The 19923-nt window shown below is 38.3% G+C and overlaps 1 protein-coding gene across 1 annotated transcript; it reads left to right on the top strand.

Moving 5' to 3' along the window:
• Positions 1-9395: 9395 nt before the first annotated feature.
• On the top strand, positions 9396-17648 carry LOC129258935 (monocarboxylate transporter 13-like). Its single transcript, XM_054897182.2, has 4 exons — positions 9396-9676; positions 10832-10972; positions 14118-15020; positions 16110-17648. The coding sequence occupies exons 1-4, from the start codon at positions 9505-9507 to the stop codon at positions 16271-16273; spliced, it is 1380 nt and encodes a 459-aa protein (XP_054753157.2). The 5' UTR covers positions 9396-9504; the 3' UTR covers positions 16274-17648.
• Positions 17649-19923: the final 2275 nt, after the last annotated feature.

Below are 19923 nucleotides of genomic sequence, written 5' to 3'. Positions count from 1 at the left end.
GCATAACTTTTTATTTTACATCCGATTTTGTTTTCAGTAATATGCTTGTTGGATTTTTCTCTGTTGAGTCAAGTCAACATTTTCTGGGGTGGACAAGACCTTTAAACAACTAAATATTTAGTAGGCATACTAATTAAATATATCTGTGTGTAATGCTTAGTAATTTTTCAAATATGTATTCACTAAACACGAATATATATTATAGGGATTATAGTGCAATCCGTGATTAAATTATATACATTATATACAAATTATGCATAGAGAGTGCATCGAGAGGGGAGTTTTGTAGAACAGTGGAATATTTCTAGAAGGTATCAGCATCATAGGTGAAATGTGCAAACAGAATTTGCTTTTTACTTTTCTGGTTATTCACCAATAGGTTTAGCTTTCCTTTCTCTTAATACAAATTTTATTTTTTAACAGTTTCAAGCGCCGATTAATGTGTTTTTTACAAGCACCTTACGTTTTGCTATGAGTACAGGCTAGAGGAGGCATGACCTTGTTTTTTTCATATATCTTTATACAATATTTTTTATTAGTTTCGTGTCAATTTGAAGGTGCTGATTCTAAATCTGAATGACGCCACTCGTGTAACCTTGAATATTTTCCGTAAATTTGCAAAATACAATATGGCCGCAAAAAATAAAAATTTTGTTAAAGAAAAATCATTTTTTCAAAGAGTATTTCACTCCTGCAAAACAATAAAACGTATTTCATATCAAATGTGCGGACAGTTTTATGATTTCCATGGATTTCCATGGGTATTACCCATCCAAGGAAATTTAAGCTTTTCTGTACCACCCTGAGGGGGGCACTTGCATTGATTAGTGGATACCATGCGCGACCAAAAAAACACGTAAAAATTATGTCTTTTTCAAAATACGGCACGTTACGTACGTATATAGTATATATATATAAATCATCTTTATTTCATAATCAAATAGAGAAGTTACAATAAACCCAGGTCCTCTGCCAGTGATGATGGGACAAACTCTCCTTCACTGGTAATAGGCAGGGTGATAATGGGGCCACTTACATTGACGAGTGGATACCATGCGCGACCAAAAAAACACGTAAAAAGGATGTCTTTTTCACGATAGGGCACGTTACGTACGTAACGTGATAAGTGTGTCAAAAACACAAAAATAATGAAAAAAGGGTATCTATTTTGCTAGGAAAATTACGTGTTTAGGGTCGAATTCGCGGGGATGATAAAACAAAATTAAAATGTTTTATAAAGGATGTCTTTTTTGCCCCAACACTTCGTGTTTAGAGTCCGATTTGCGCGAGATGTAGAAGGTGGGGTCGTACTAAACCTAAGGTAAAGCCGACGACCGAAGGACCAGTAACAATTGGGACCTTTCGCAATCCTCACGGACGCTAATATTAGGGTCCCCTAAGACAAAAGTTAACGCTTAATCATACACTTGATTTTAAGATTGATTGTGCATTATAGTCAATAGAATCAAACGTAGAAAACTGCTCTACAATCAATGCTAAACTTTGTGTTACAGGGGGGTTACAGGCCCTACAGATCTGCTTTTCGTGTGCAAAATCCTTTTCTGCGACACTCGCACCATACATGCATGTATATTACGACTGATGGCTTGAGATATTCGAAATGCAGACCTAAAATATATTATGACATGGATAAGAAAGTGGTTTTTCAAACAAATCGAGTACATATTGAGTGAGGAAAAACTTACTGAATGAAGGCTTAGATATAGATCATTACAGTCCATCGAATCGATATTACATTTAATGTGGATTATTGGTGTATCACTGGCAATTGATTTCATGGGTCAGATCAACCTCTCCAGCCGAACATTTCGCGTGAGTTGATATGTGCACACCATTATGTAATACGTTTGAACTCGTTTCTTTTTGTTTCTTTTGTTTATTCCTTCAACACAAACGATATGCCTCTCGCACACGATGTAATGGGCATTATGTTTTACTTCCCCCAGAAATGGGGATTAGATTCAAATTCCGGGGGGACCACTTCCATTAATGAGTGGATACCAGGCACGACCATGGGGTTTCGAAAAGTACCCTAAACAAGCTGGGAAGTAATTCTTTTCCAGATTATGAAAATGCATCTCTTAACAAGAATTTGGCTTGTGAAACCCTACAAGTATTGGATATCCCTTTTTTGTCAGCATTTTAAACATCGTTTTGACACCCTTATAACGTTACATAGGCCTATACGTAACGTACCTGCCCACTCTGTCCCCTTTTACGCGTGGTCGCTCCTGGTATCCACTAATCAATGGAAGTGGGCCCCCGGGCGACCTCTCGAGCTCTAGGAGGAGTCAAATGTGGCTTTGGAAAGTCGTCCTCAATGAGATATATCGCTGTTACCATAGTAGCAACCAAGATTTTGCACACGAAACGCATATTGAATGTTTCCGTCGCAGATGCGAAACGAAAAAAAAATCTCATGTCACACAATTTGCATTGCAGGACAAGTTTTACGACCATGATGACGGGCCCAAAAAGTCTCTTCCAAAATCAACTAACGTCGTAAATAAGCGTGCACGTCCTCAAACGAAAGGTCGAGAATAAAACATTTATGTACGTGTTTAGGGGTTCATTTCAGGGAACATTTGCCAAGAGTATCGTTTTGTTTCCAATACTTGTTAAGGGTAGGGTTTCACACGCCAATACTTGTTAAGGGGTGCATTTTCAGAATATGGAAATTACGTGTTTAGGGTGCTTTTCGAGACCCCATGGTCGCGCATGGTATCCACTCGTGAATGGAAGTGCCCCCCCCCCCGGGGTGATAATACGTGATATTGATTGAACAGGTACAATTCAAAAGGTACAATACATCAGAGTTTTAACACATAATTTACATAAGAAAACATAATATATACTTGACTAAATGGAATGACGTAGAGTATGCGTAAAGTGACAAACATATTAAATGAAAAAGAAAGGTGACTGTATCAATGAAAGAGAGAATACTAAAGTGAAACCATCACTTTGTGATGAAGATATATACATTCATAATACAAGTACGCGTCGCCATAACGAAAACAGTGTTTGTAACGTATTATATACTTTATTCATAGAATCTTGTTATGAGAAATATTTCCATTATGTTAACTATTGCAATTATGATATTTTAACTATGGCAAACTAATAAATGCGAAAACTAAAATATATACGAGTTAGCCTGATCAAGTTTAAGTCGTTTATCCTGGTTGACATTTGGAAGTTATACATATTACAGATAATCCATTTATTTAATTAAATATTGTTTGAATGATTCACATTATATGTATGTTATTATTAGGCGGTAAGTATATACATGTAATTGTTTCATCAACGTCTTAATATAGATTATAATTTAGAGATAAAAATACCTATATCTTGAGAAAAAATAAGTTGAGTTACTTTTCTTCATAAGGGTCAAAATCATCAAGCAAATAAAGTAGGCTAGCTTTGGTTGTTTTCCGGGACACCGAGCAATGGAGGCTCGGTCCAAGTTGGCTGGTCTTTTGCAAGGAACAAAGAATAGCTAGCCATAATGCTGAGCTTGCTTATCCTATTCAACATCATTTTGTTTTTCTTCCCTAGTTTAATCGTTTTGAGTAATGATTTGATTCTAACTATATTTTGCTTAGACACATAACCTCTTGAACCTACTTCTACACAGAAAAGTTTGCATGAATATCCCTGGTCAACAATGTTATTAATTGGAGGTGCATATTTATAGCATTTGCTCACATGACGTGAATCAATGTTCTGTTCGAAGGGAACTGTGAGCTCAACAACAATGACTTCTTTATTTTGGACAGATGAAAGAACAAGATCGGGTCGTAGAGGAGTCGGTAGAATGTTCATAGGAATCGTGGTACGTTGATTGGCTTTGTCAGGAAGATCTACTTGGAGAGTGTACAATCTCCAGATATTGATGACATGGAGACACTCGTATATCTACCTTGTTCTAACATGATTTTGCATCCATAGAACATGCAGGAAGGTCTGTTTATTTCCGCACAGTTTACAATTTGCCGAGAGTTTTTTACCACATCTTTGAAGGTTCCTTAGTAGGGAGACAGTCAACAGATGACCTGACTGCAAAACTAAGAACTTTGGATGTAGGTCGTATATAATACTTTTCCAGGTGAGATCTTCCTGCTCAAGCCTCATGAGCTCCAAGAATTTACCTTGGAGCAGCAATCCCTCAACCTTATCGGTCCATATATCTTGATATTTATTTTTAACAGCACATGTGATATTTGATTTCACTTTTGACCATTTTCTATGAGGCGTGGTATTCATTGCAACGTTTACCATATCTTTAGCATCAGTATTACCATACGATTTCCTAGAGTAAGATTCTTCTCTTGCTATACATGCCGTCATAGCGGCCTTCACTCTTTCATCGGAACGAATAAGGCATGTGCTACTGTCTGTGCATGACATTCGCTATAGACTTGGGAGATGGTAGGAATATCCATACCTTGTTGGCAGTGAACAATTGCAAGTGTTGCCCCTTGTGGCATATTCAGCCACTTCTTTAAGAATCTTGAGCTGCATTTGTCAAGAATGGATCTTTGCGTCTAAGTGAGGTCATGCACAGAAAGCAGGAATTTAACTGCTTTAAGAAAATATTTCGTGTATACTATGCATACTATGCATACATGCATACTACATACATAGATACTACATACATGCATACTACACCCATAAGGGTGCATACTACCATAGGCGGATCCAGGTGGGGGCCGAGGGCCCGCCCCCTATTAAAGGACCAAAAAAAGAAAAAAGGGAAAGAAAGAAAGAGGAAGGAAAAGAAAAGAGAAAAAAGAAGAGGAGGAAGACGAGTGAATAAAATTAAATGAGAGGAAGACTTGGAAAAAAAAATTTCATGTCACTATATAAAATTTTCGCTCGCGCTTCGCGCTCGCATTGCCTGTTCAGGGATTAACATATTTTGTTCGACATGGAGCTTGAATATCAAGTTTGGAAGTCAATATACAAAACATATTTCTTCTCGGAAATCGAACTTTCATTAATTTGTGTGGTATACAAATTGATTTTTCAAAAGTGTTCTGTAAAAATGTCAGTTTTATGGTTTGAATATTAACATTTTCCGCTGGCGCTGCGCGCTCGCGAATATTTATTTATCAGGTGCCTATTATTTTCATGTATTCCATAAAGTTTTCAAAATATCCCTTTCAGGTCTGATTGTCATAACGTATCAGCTAGCGCTGCCATGCTTGTATTTTGATTGGCGGGTTATGTATGTCTCAATATTGATTATATAACAAACTACTTAAAATCCCCTTTTCATGACAGTTTATCAAAAATTTCGGCTCGCGATTTGCGCTCGAATTAATGGTTAAAAATATATCAACTAATTACTGATGGATCCTATTCATAATAAAAAGTGCTTGAAATGTACAGTGTTCAGGCCATAATATGCATTAATGAATCGGAAGATATCTAGTCACCATATTCATATGATAACATGTCCTAAGGATATCACGGTCCTATGTCTCAAACTCAAAGTAATAATGAAAAATATCAGCTCTTTATCAAGTGCGATTTATATCCATCTTACAATTTTTCTGCAGTGTTTAATATATAAAACTGAAATTGACCCCCTTTTTCAGATCGGAATATCAAATATTTTAAGCTCGCACTTCGCGCTCGCTTTTATTTTTATGATAAAAAATGTATTTATAATGCCTAGATTCTAGGTCTAAATCTGAAACACGCGCGCGCATGTTCATTCAGTTATCCAGTTTCAGATCAGAATATCAACAATTTTCAGCTCGCCCTTTGTGCTCGAATTATTAATGTAGAAAGATCCCCCTTTCATGATTTACAAAACATGAATAGAGTGTCCCGTTCCAGGTCTAAATCTCGAATTTTTCCGCTCGCGCTTCGCGCTCGCATCATTTGTTTATTGAAATATGTAACGTCTTAATGGCTAAGTGCAAACAGTCCTTAAAAGGCACTTTTCGATCAGTTCAAAACGTATACAAACATTTTCTGCTCGCGCTTTGCGCTCGCATTATTAATGTAGGAAGATCCCCTCTTATCCTTTTCATGATTTACAAAACATGAATAGAGTGTCCCGATCTAGATCTAAAACTATATTTTTTCCGCTCGCGCTTCGCGCTCCCATCAATTGTTTATTTATATAGCTATCTTGTTCATGATTACAAAAAAAGATTAAAGTTTTCCATTCTTTATGTAGAAATGTCAAAAACTTTCAGCTCGCGCTTCGCACTCGCATTATTTGATTGTTGAAATATGTAACGTCTTCATGGCTAAGTGCAATCAGTCCTTAAAAGGCACTTTCCGATCAGTTCAAAACGTATACAAACATTTTCTGCTCGCATTATTAATGTAGGAAGATCCCCTCTTATCCTTTTCATGATTTACAAAACATGAATAGAGTGTCCCGTTCTAGGTCTAAAACTATAATTCTTCCGCTCGCGCTTCGCGCTCGCATCAGTTGTTTAGTTTTATAGCTATCATGTTCATGATTACAAAAATTGATTAAAGTTTTCCATTCTTTATGTAGATATGTCACAATTTTTCAGCTCGCGCTTCGCGCTCGCATTATTTGATTGTTGAAATATGTAACGTCTTCATGGCTAAGTGCAAGCAGTCCTTAAAAGGGACTTTTCGATCAGTTCAAAACGTGTATCAAAATTTTTTGCTCACGTTCGTAGTAATTATTGCACTTATTTTTTTCCAGAATGTTCAAATTTTTAGGAAAAAAATTACATACAATTTCAAAAAAAAATTGCTCGCGCTTCGCGCTCGCATGATAAAATAAGGATTATGATATTATACATTTATGTTGATTTAAAGAATAAAGCTAAGAAGTGATTTATAGGACTACCCCCTTCAAAGAAACAAGCAAAAAATCATCTTCGAGCGGCCGATCGGGGAAAATAAGGCTGAAAAAGAATTCCAGCCCCCCTCCCCCTATTGGCGAAGGATGGATCCGCCCCTGTACTACATACATAATAAGGGTGTCAAAAACACTAAAATAATGAAAAAAGGGTATCTATTTCGCTCGGAAAGCTACGTGTTAGCTACGTGTTAAGGGTCAAAATTTATAAATATTGGAATTGTGTAATAATTGGAGGAATCATTATTTTGGAGGATTGCCTGTCGGATTTCTTTACACGCATAAAGTCGGTAAGTAGAAATTGGATTCATTGTCATTCCATCAAAATAACCAACCTCCACTCCATCACAGAAACCAGTACCGTGCTTGTCATTTATGTGCAGTACGTATTTTTCTTTCATAATCGGCAGAGGAACGGAAATGGGCTGAGCTGAGACATATCGTCAAAAGCCGCACGTTTGAAAGTGGCCTGAACAAAGATCTGTCTTGGCTCAACGCATTCACATTCTATAGATAATCATATCTTTTTCCTCTTTGCCTTAATTTCCTTAATTCAGCTATCTTGTTTATTATGATCTCTCTGTGCAATGTGCAGCGTGCGCGGTCTCAGTTAGACACTCTTATTATTACGAAATATTTTTATTGTTACGAAACCTAAATCATACTCTTTTATTATAACGTAACTTACGTCATTAATGGTCTGTTACCCAAAAGCGCGCACTATACATTCATAACAGCATTTTGCGCAGCTAGCAGTGGTTACCCTAGTCCCGCTGAGATCGCGCACGCTTTAATAAAAACAACTGTCATTCAAACTTGTCACAATTCACGAATCTTCCCTGAAGAAGGTAGATGTCTACCGAAAATTTGGAGATTGAATAAAAGAACTTAACTGTTGGCACTTCAAAAACTGCATTACTCGTGAATTTGTTTCGCATTTCTGATGTCTTATTATTATTATTGCCAATACGTGGAAAACCAAGATGCTTATATGTATATATATATATATATATATATGTATATGATTCATGAGAAAGAGACACATATCTCACCAACAAATTAATATGCGAGCGCGAAGCGCGAGCTGAAATTTATTTATATTCTGACCTGAATTAAAGCTTGATATTCTAAGCGTTTTTGGTACCAATAATTAAGATTGGTATCTAAATGAACAATAGATGCGACCGCGAAGCGCGAGTTTAAAATTTTGACATTTCTATCTGAAAAAATGACAGTTTAATGGACGTTTTTGATAAAGAACAAGATATATATCCAACAAAAGATTGTTGCAAATCGAAGCAGGAGTTCTTTTGAGGTTTAGAACCGAAAAGGGGACAATTTCACCTTTTTAATAACGAAAAGTATGGGTTTTTGCTACAAAAATGATGCGAGCGCGAAGTGCAAGCTGAAAAATTTTATATTCTAATTTGAAAAACAGACATTTTGAGCACGATTTTAAAGGAGAATGAAAATCTTGGAGCAAGTTAGCTTTTGTGAAAGCAAAAAAAATCAAAGAATAAGATCAACAAAAGTTTGAGTAAAATAGGACTAGCAATAGAAGAGTTATGAGCATTTGAATGTCGAGATCACTAATGCTATGGAGATCCTCCGATTGGCAATGCGACCAAGATCAATGATGTCACTGATGAACAACTCTCCCCTTTTGGACACTGAAAATATACCCCAAAACATCTCTTTTTGCTCATTCTATCATATGACAAACGATTCATCAATGATATAATGTTGTGAAACCTCTGTACTTGTCCTCTCATAAAGAGAACACTTCACCTTGGGATAGACTCTATAAAAGTGAGAATTTAAGTGAAATAAGTACTAAAGTAATGAGGGAGTTGTACGTGTGTGACATCACAGATCTTGGTCGCATTGCCAATAGGAGGATCTACATGGCATTAGTGATCTCGATATTCAAATGCTCATAACTTTCTTATATTCATCCAATCTTCTTCAAACTTTCAACAATAAGTTTCTTTGATTTTTCTCTTTGATATGGATTCAGCTGGTTTCAAGGGTTTCCTTCTCCTTTAAATAAAGAACGAGTTGTGTATTTCAATTTCGCTTGCCGATTTCTGTGTAACATTATAATCTCATTATTTTATTTTTGCCGATGCGGAATTATTGGGGGGGGGGGGCAAAACGATATATTTGCCCCCCAATATTTTCATTGGTGGGGCGATCGCCCCACCCCCTGCCCACCCCCCCCCCCCCCCCCCCCCCCAGGATCGACGCCTCTGATTGCATTGTATATGATTTGTGATACTGGATTTTGAATTATTAATTTTACGAAAATATGCTACATAGCGTTTTCAACATCAATCTGACAAAGAAATTGTATGGGCCCATATGCACAAGCATAATAGAGTCGGTCATTGGCGGCGGAGCAGAGGATTATCTTTTGTGTTTGGGGGTGCACTATTGTTGGTCCCGTATTAACCACAGATAATATTTGGCCCACGTAATGCTCTGTCGGATCTGATGTGAGATACGCTCCTGTACATCCTCTATAAGCACAACTTGAACTGCAATGTGAGTGACTACATGGGAGAGAAATCAAATTTCGGACTGTTCAAAACAAGCAAAAAAATTGTGATGAAAGGATTAACATGGCTAACAAGGTCCTTATCTTAGTTGGAAATTGGTTGGTTCAGTTCCTCGAGTTGGGAACAATAAAGTCTTTTGCTGTTCTTCTTGTACATATCGTGAGAGACCTTGAATCCACCATCGGACGAATTGGGATGTTCGTTGGCATGTACCACGCCATTATTATGATGTCCGGTAAGTTTGGAAAGCTATGAAAAGGCTCAGTCAGCCTTTTTTCACAAGACATCACGGAAAAAATGGAATATCTCATATTATTATAAAATGCAAAAGAAATATTGAGTGTGTGATGTCATCAGTCGCCTCATTAGCATACCGATTAGGATGTGAATATAGAAAATGTTTTGTGAAATTGAGCGAAACTTTTAAATGTTATAACTTTCTTATTTTACACCCGATTTTGATGACATTATCAGTGTTATGCTTGTTAGATTTTTTTCTTTTTATTTAAATCAACTTTTTGTTGGGGGACTTGTCCTTTTAGAAGATGCAAAAAAATTCACGAGTTGTGACTTTGTACAAAAGTTGCTTAGAATGTCCAGTTTTAGGTCATAATGTTAAATATTTTCAGCTCGCGCTTCGCGATCGCATTATTTGATTGTTGATATATGGATCGTCTTCATGGGTCACTGCAAACAGTCATTAATTAGGCCATATAATAGGTCCCTTTTCGATTAAGCACAGAACGCACATTAAAAAATTATGCTCGCCTTGTCGCGCTCGTAGTAAGTATTTGTTACATATCACACGATCACGCGCATTGCTCAAAAATAAACGTTCAATTTTCAGGACAACATGAAATATGTGTGGGGGAGGTGCCCTTGCATGTGTGGGTGTGTATATATTATTAAAGAACAATGGAAAACTCAATTGCCCCCACACCTTTGTGGAGAGATTTCATTCCGTGTCAGCACCTCCAATGAAAAAAAATCGTTCCCAGTGCCCTGGTTATTTTAGCCCGCGTCATTCATAAACAAAACGTCTTCATGGCTAAGTGCAATCAGTCCTTAAAAGGCACTTTCCGATCAGTTCAAAACGTATACAAACATTTTCTGCTCGCGTTTTGCGCTCGCATTATTAATGTAGGAAGATCCCCTCTTATCCTTTTAATGATTTACAAAACATGAATAGTCTAAGAGTGTCCCGTTCTAGGTCTAAAACTATAATTTTTCCGCTCGCCATGCAGGGCCTAGTCTGGACCAGTCTGGACCAGCGATCGAGTTACTGAAAGCGGTATTACACAGTCCTCGTAAAATACTGAGTGAGACCAACATGAAATAAGTTTTCGCATCATTGATTTGTTGTCAATGTCTTTGATTTGCCTAATCCCAGGTGTCATTGTCAAAGTGCTTCTTCATCACTACTCCCCTCGTTCCGTGGCTATGATTGGTGGATTGCTCGGATCCTTAGGACTCGTGGCATGTTCTCAAGTCAATAAAGATACAATCTTTGCAATATGTCTTATTTTCTCAGGTGAGAAATGCTATCCTGTGGCTTTTTTAAATGTTAGAATCAAAGCACTAGCACTATCAGTGCTAAATCACCATACACATCCTCCCACACACACACCCATGTGTATAAATATATATGTAAACTATCGCATTCCACTGATTTCATTTACAAGTTTTTATTTGTAGGGGATTGTAAAATGCCCTTCATGTCTGACAAAGTCAAACCAAGAAGTCTTTGTCGTCCAGAGAAATGCAATCCTATAGTTTTTTGTCTCACCTGCATAGCAGAGTGAGACTATAGGCGCCGCTTTTCCGACGGCGCACAGTGGGCCAGAATGAGTTGAAAGTGCGCCAAAATTATATTCCGTGTTAGATTTTTACTTTAACATGTTGCTTAAGGGTAATTTGGGCCGTAGAATCGACTGAACATAATTTAAAGCCGATATGACGTCACCTTGATACCAAATTTTGATTGGCTACTTAAAACCTATCTGTGAAAAGACAAATTACGCTAAACAATGTGTAGTACATAAACTTTGTGTTATGTGCTACTTTAAGATTGACCAGAGTGAATAGTGGTTTATGATTCTCACATGCCTAAAAAGTGTGTATGAGATGCCGAAAATAATTTTATGGCATCAAAATGATCAATAATTAGATTTATAAAAAATAAAATAAGATCTGAAAAATATTAATCGTGCTTTATCAAGCTGTGTGGACTTATGTAAAACGCAGAGTATATATAACACCACGAATGTATCACTATGAGGAGGGGTTTTGGCTGAAATTATTCTACAAGTAAGTTTTATCTCTGGAAGAGTTGTGGGTATAGCCCTTATTCGCGTTAGCAACCTTTATTTTGTTTATATTATGCCCAGAATTCATGTCATGTCACAGTCATGGAATGGAAGGGGAATCGATCGTCCTCGCCGTGCAAAAGCGAACGGCAATGTACACCCATACGGTGCGCTACGATGACTGCGCGGTATAAAAATGACAGTTTTTAACAGGTTTTTGGGGTGTTGTGTCAAGTAAAATCGGCTCTAACATGAAAACGGGCAAAAACGGGCAGCTAAATTTGGTATCGACTTAAAGCTGAGACATCAGAGAAAATGATGCTTATAGAATTTAGACGGAAATCCACGGAAATCTAAACGTTTCTAATGTAAATGCAAAAAACATGGATTTTCAGTCTATTTCGAGGAATAATCATCCTATAAACCTCCCGAAAGGTGTCTTTTATCTACTTTGAACCCTTTCACACGAAAAAAGAATATATCAGGATTATGTGGGAGTCATTTCAGATTCCTACATGAAAAACCTCCTGTGAAATGGCCTGTTTTTCAACTAGGTTGTCATATACGCGACATTTCGCAAAATGTCACATTTTACGATTTGAGGTAGGAAATTAACCACCTTTATGCAAATTCCGGAATGAAATATTTTGCTGAAGTATTCTTCAAAGTGTTATCTGTCAGCTGGGCATGACAAAAATTAAAAATCTGAAATTGCCAAAAATGACTTTTGGCGCACTTTTGTTTCGCCCCGGCCCACTGTGCGGCGGCGGCGGCGGCGGCGGCGTCAACACCAAATCTTAACCTGAGGTTAAGTTTTTGAAATGACAGCATAACTTAGAAAGTATATGGACCTAGTTCATGAAACTTGGCCATAAGGTTAATCAAGTATTACTGAACATCCTGCCTGAGTTTCATGTCACATGACCATGGTCAATGGTCATTTAGGGTCAATGAACTTAGACCATGTTGGGGGAATCAACATCAAAATCTTAACCTAAGGTTAAGTTTTTGAAATGTCATCATAACTTAGAAAATATATGAACCTAGTTCATGAAACTTATACATAAGGTTAATCAAGTATCACTGAACATCCTGCATGAGTTTCACGTCACATGACCAAGGTCAATGGTCATTTAGGGTCAATGAACTTTGGCCGAATTGGGGGTATCTGTAGATTTACCATCATAACTTTAAAAGTTTATGGATCTGATTCATGAAACTTGGACATAATAGTAATCAAGTATTACTGAACATCCTGTGCAAGTTTCAGGTCACATGATCAAGGTCAAAGGTCATTTAGGGTCAATGAACTTTGGTCAAATTGGGGTATCTGTTGAATTACCATCATAACTTGGAAAGTTGATGGATCTTTCTCTTGAAACTTGGACATAAGAGTAATCAAGTATCACTGAACATCCTGTGCGAGTTTCAGGTCACATGATCAAGGTCAAAGGTCATGTAAGGTCAATGAACTTTGGCCACGTTGGGGGTATTTGTTGAATTACCATCATATCTCTATAAGTGTATGGGTGTAGTTCATAAAACGTGGAAATAAGAGTAACCAAGTATCACTGAACATCTTGTGCGAGTTATAGTAGTTTTCAAAATCAGCACTGCTGCTATATTGAATCGCGTGATGCAGGTGAGACGGCCAGAGGCATTCCACTTGTTTAATGTTAGAATCAAAGCACTAGCACTATCAGTGCTAAATCACCATACACATACCTTTTTTTTCAACAAACACTTTTTTTTGCACACCTAGTTACCAATAATGCATATAGCATTTCCATTTATTTGAAAGCAGGATAAATGAGCATCGAAGATTAAATACCTTGCTCACGGGCATAGGTGCCGCGGCCGGGGATCGAACCCCAGACTTTCCATGTATAGCCAGGCGCCTTAGACCACTCGGCCACGGCACCTCCACACATCCTCCCACACACAAACACACACACACCCATGTATATAAATATATATGTAAACTAACGCATTCCGCATTGCGACGCAGAACGCTTTGAAGAACATAATGTATTGTCCAATGCCCTTCATGTCTGACAAAGTCAAACCAAGAAGTCTTTGTCGTCCTGGACTCTGGGCCAACGACATATAACAATTTTTCGTTAGCACCGAAGCTTAGAAAAAAATCTCTTGTTCCGGTTCACATAATTTCGACAAAGGCCTACAAGCTGTTGATCATTGCGATTTGACCTGCATTTTTTACTTGCATTTTTAACACATTTTCTGTGTTATTGAATTTGTTCTGCGTCGTGGTTCAAAACTTCCTCATGCCATTTTGATGAAAAAAAGTCGATGTTACCATTTGGTGTGCTAACGCATTATTGACCTTTCTTCCCTTCTTATTTTATTCAGGGCTTGGATTATCGATGACGCTCATCCCCACCATGTTGTCATTGGTGTATGCCTTCAAGGATGAATATATGTTACCTTATTCAATCGCATCAATGGGTGCCGGGATGGGAATGATGATTCTTCCTCTGCTGACGCAGAAACTGTTGGATGCCTACGACTGGCGAGGTGCTCTGCTCATCCTTGGAGCAGTTAACCTCCACCTAGTCGTATGCGGGACATGGCTTCGTAAAACGTCATCTGAACAAGAATGTGATCCTCAAGAATCCTTGCTGAATCATGGCGAGTCGCACAATCTGGCCTCTTCCTCGGAAAATCTAAGGGATCTGGAAAATGCAGACACGGTTCAACAAAATGCCTCACATCGCGATTCAGCAGCAGTCCGATGTTTCCATGGTTCCTTGACACTGCTAAGAGCTACTTGTAAAAGAGTGGGTCTACATGTCTTCAGTGATCATCCTTTAATCATATACGCATTTCTTGCAGCATGTCTTCATGGGGTCTCCTATGTCGGTTGGACTGTGTTCGTCATTTCCAATGCAGAAGCGAAAGGTCTTCCGGAAGCCGTAGCTGTGTTGCTCTCTATAGCAGCTGGTATAGGAAACATTGCAGGGCGGTTGATGCCAGGACTCTTTAACTTCCTAAACAAAGATTTGTTTCCTTCAAGGACATTGTTTCTTCTATTCGGTACCATTGGTGCCTTGCCACTTTGTTTAAATCGGATAGCAACTCGTTTCTCAACGTTATGCGTCTTTGCTGCGATCAGTGGCTTGGCTTTGGGAGCAAAGACAGTTGTCAAAAATACCAGTGTGATAGACGCGGTTCCCCAGTCTCTATCCTCCACAGTTTTACCGTTCGTCTTAATCTTTACCGGACTTGGTGAAGTAATAGGAGGATGGGTGGCAGGTAGGTCTCTGCAAGCTGAATAAATCGTTTAAAGAAGGGACAAACTATCACTCCCGTGTCTCTTAAGGACGTTCCACAGTTAAAGTGAAATCCATGTCATTTTCACCAAACTTTGCACATAGATACTTTAGAACCTTAATATTCGAAATATGCAGAAATTAACATAGATCCATGTGCTTGATTTTTTGCTATAGAGCTTCAAAGTTCACCCAAATTGATGTTCTTAAGAATTGCGCATTCAAAAGAATTTGGCATTTTTAGACCGCCCAAGATTACTACAATGAGTTTAAGCCTCTATTACTCAGTCAAAATACATGAAAAAGTCATCAAATTTCGCAAGAGAGTTAATAATTGTATCGTTAGAATGGAGAATCTATTTATAGTGCTATTTGTTTGCAATTTTAAGTTTAACAGCACTGTCAGTTCTTAAAAATGGCGTAAAAGATAACAAAATCCCAATCTAAAAAATGTAAAATTTCAGTAACAAACTACAAACGTACAATAAATGCTGCACTTTATTCAAAATCCATGTCATTTTCACCAAAATTTGCAGAGTTGTAGAGGAAGGTATACCGAAGAGGTAACAACATTAAAAAATAGGGGTTCATGCGCTTGTTTTTAAACTATCAGCATTTTTATTAGAGCAAATGTGCTTTTTAAAACACCAAAAATGCGCCGAATGCTTAGTATCTATGTGAAGAAAAAAATCAAAACCACTCTACCATTTATTCAAACTCGGGGTAATATTCGTGATTCTTGGCAGCACTGCAGAGTAAAGTATTTTGAAATTGTAGAGAATATTTTTTTGAATGGTCCATGGAATAATCCAATTTTTTTAGCTTCATGAAATAACGCATCGGATCTGCAGTTAAAGTGCAGAAGATGAGAAAAATCAGCTCATACCCGCAGCTAATTAATCACCTGTTCATCCATTGTGATGTCAGCGCGCAGAGTGTAAACTATGCGCAGATCATAATGCGCACAAACATAACTGTGGAACGTCCTTAATTTATTTTTAGGGGGTGTTTTTTCCAGATCTTAACAGTGAATCACCTCCTCACATTCTACGTTCTTTTTTTCTATTTACAGGACGCATATTCGACCTAACGGGTTCAATGGACACAGCTTTTCTTTTCCTTGGATGCGTTGATATTTTCTCCGTCATAATCCTTTTCCTGAGCCTACTTCATGAAAAAATTGTTCATCTTCGATCATCTTATAATGACATGAGTAGAGCAATGAACTTAACATAAGGGCATCGACATTAAGTAAGAAAGGAGATGGGAAACCAGTTACAGTAATAACAATTTTATTACGCCAACTTTAGGGCAAACCTCATTTAACGTGCGCGGCCATCGTAAGGGGCGATAAGACATCATCCCTCGCAGAGGGCGACATTTTACAAGACACATCAAATACAATAACATATTGGCGCAACCACTTTTCTCTATCTTTCCATTGGAATTAAGTCAACCTCTAACCAATTGGCTCAGGGAACAATTACTTTCTAAACAACAAACCAATTCACTCCTTAAGAAGGTAAAACAAAACTATATCTGTAGATTTTGTGGATTCCGGAAAACATACCGGTAGACCTGCAAGGAAGGTATCACATATTAATCAAAGTATTGGCCATTACCATGGTTACTACATAACTAATTAAAAAGCATAATGTAACTTTAGCCTTTATGCAATAAGCGTACATAAATAAATAACCAACATCTTATCTACCTTTCTATCTCTAGGCAAAACACACACTAAAGAGCCTATCAACAGGTCCTATATCAAACCAACTAAAACGGGGGAAAACACTAATAACCGTCAAACATGTATGCTAAAAAGGCTACAACCTGTAAAACAGTCAAATTCATGTAGCAACATCAATATTGTCAACACACACTATGAAACAATAGGTTAAAACATGACTTAAGTATAAAAGCTAAAAAAGGCATCACTAGATAAAATACATCCATAAACACAATCATTGTGGACACTTATGAGCCCATCCACCAATACATACATAAATGTGCAAATACCGAAAATGTAAATAAAATGCAACTGACATATTTTTTGTTTCTAACGCGAAATAGAATGCAAATGAATAACATGGCTGCCTTGCATACTAAAGACAAACAATCCTATCATAGTAAGTACATAAACAAGATAATATACTGTCTAACAGTAAGAACGTGTAAGAAGATGGAGGCCCACAAATCCTGCTCAGAAGAAGGCAGTCTTTTCTCATACTAGTAATAGCAAGCACTAAACAAAATGTAAAACAAATAGACAAAGGGTCACATAAAGCAAATACATTCTGTAATGGGTAAAAGAGAAAAACATGAGAGTGTACAAATTGTTTCAGAAGTAAGGTACAATGGGCACTATCCAGCATCCACAGCTCAGCCATGAAACACGCAATGCCTAAAGGCAAACAAATAAAACATGACACCTAAGAGCGGATTACTGGACTACCATGAACTATGAAAAGTGAAAGATGTATTTATGGATTGCCAAAAGATTGCTAGCCTAAAATAGCTGATAAAAAGGGGCATTCAGACTCTCACTATACACCCTGATGCTAATATCTCACCATTTAATAAAAACCAGTATGACATGAATACATATAATTAAAAAAAACAATTATAAATATAGAATTACCAACCCATCAATGAGATGGAAATTACCAAAATAAACATGCAATCAATAACTTGTAGTCTTAATTTATATGCAAAAGCGAACAATCCATCTAACACCTAAATAACTGCATGGTACCCAATATAATCAAAGGGATACAATTTATTTAGCAATAATCAAACAATGATAACTTGGTCACTGGTATATTATATTGACAAATATCAGCAAAGGCTGAAAATATACAAATGAAAAACATGCACAAATCACATCACAAAAAGGCAAAGAGACAATGGTGTAACAGAAAAAGAAGAAAACAGAGGAGTCTGGAGTATATACTGTGATTACTGTCCATATCAGTATGATGAGCATCAGAACACCAGTTCATATACTGTCATAAATGAGTCCTCTGTATCAAAGTCCATAGATAGGTGTCATTCACAGAATGCGATGGAACATTAAAACAAAGTCTTTGCCCATCGACGTTCCTGAAAGGGTCTCTTGAAAAAGGGTCATATCAGTCGGTAATCTAGTAAGGGGTCCTGCGTGATTTAAAGTCAATATCCGGAGGACGACCTGGGGGGAGTCCAATGTGTTCTCCGATGGGGTGACATGGCCGACTCTGTGATATCATCATGAGGGCAGAAGTGAAGGGCACAATGGTGTCTGGCCACCTGAACCGAGGATCCAACATCTTACAGCACCGGGGATCACTGGTAGGACCTGAAGCATCACCGGGGACATCTGCAGGAGAATCCGGGGGTCGACCAGGAAGGTCATCGATCCATAGGATACAAGGATGAGGAGCCATATGATGATGCTCGGCGACGGTGATGTTGTGCATGAGAGGAACACAAGAAACCTTGACCCCAGGATTCGAAAGAGGAAGGGCATTCAGGTAGCACCTACTGTTATCATGCAATGCGTGATCCAATGACTGGCTACGATCTGGTTGAGATGCAGAAACAATATCAGATGAGGAGTCATGAGCTGCACAGTTACTATGGTGTAAAGATTCACGATCAGGAGCCGATGGCTGTTGAGGTGTTATAAGCTCACTGATGGGCTCTGTGGCTATAGGATGTCTGTCTGAGTTAACAGTAGGTTCCATGTCTCCAAGGACTTCACTCGTAGATGACTGGTCTGCAACGGCAAGATGGGCTCGTTCACGATTACGGGAGTCCAGAGTTGAAACAAGGTACGATCGGACAACGCCATCGGAAGCCGAATCAGGTAAGCCTGCAGCAAGCGCATCGGATAGCGGGATAGCCGAAGGACCGTACGGATATGATGGTCCATCACCGAATGATACTACACGCTTAGCCGGTCGCAGAAATACATCATGTAAATCCATGAATGGAATTCCAGCCTGTACAGCAACATCCAAAGACTCTACCACTAATCCTTTGAAGAGAAACTGTCTGTTGTCCCTTGTGAATGTGAGACAGGTCTCACCCACAATCGTAAGAGGGGAGGAATTGTCAGTAGGTTGAACTGATCGGGAAGTGGCGGTTATCACAGCCCCAAGATCTTGAACCGTAGAATGTAAAATCAAATTCTCCGTAGACCCACTGACAATGCTGACACGGACACACTGATCACCATGGAAAAGTTCCACAAAGGGAGTCACGGGGGCCTGATTAGGCACAACGATTGAACTAGCCACAGACCTATGTGGCATAATGTGAGAAACTTGGACCTCATCTGACTCTGAAGAAAGTCCATTGCACCAGTGAGGGTCTCCCTGAAAGGCTGACTCTGACTTCGAGTCATCAAAGCAACCAAGATGTAAATTGGGATCTACAGAGGAACGATCCAGGGCATACGATGAACAGTTAACATCTTCAGAAGGAATACAGCCTGGAACATGATCATAACCAGGGTCATGATCGACAATCAACTCATCGCAGGTATCACTACAAGTCTGGAAATTGGTGTAGCCGAGAATGCTAGCGGCCTTGCGAGCTCGAGTAATCATGCGCCTTTCATGGTCGGGCAAGAATGGACAGTCACCAATATGGTGGCGGTAACAATGCCGACTAGCATTAAGACAAAGTGGGCACACAACTTGGTTAACGTTAGGCCTATGATGAACTAAGGCGGGCCTAGGACTAGTCTGAATCGATGTATATAACTATCAGGAGCCTGGATGAGTTCAGGACTCGACATATACTGATAGTAAGGTACATTACACTGGGCATCACACTTGTGGTCATCATTCATGTCATAATAGACAGATTTATCAGACATCTCTTTACTAGACCTACTACCG

Source organism: Lytechinus pictus, chromosome 4 (genome assembly GCF_037042905.1).
Source record: "Lytechinus pictus isolate F3 Inbred chromosome 4, Lp3.0, whole genome shotgun sequence".
NCBI lineage: Eukaryota > Metazoa > Echinodermata > Echinoidea > Temnopleuroida > Toxopneustidae > Lytechinus > Lytechinus pictus.
Note: the sequence above shows the minus strand (reverse complement) of the source record. Positions and strands in the feature narration are given on the sequence as shown.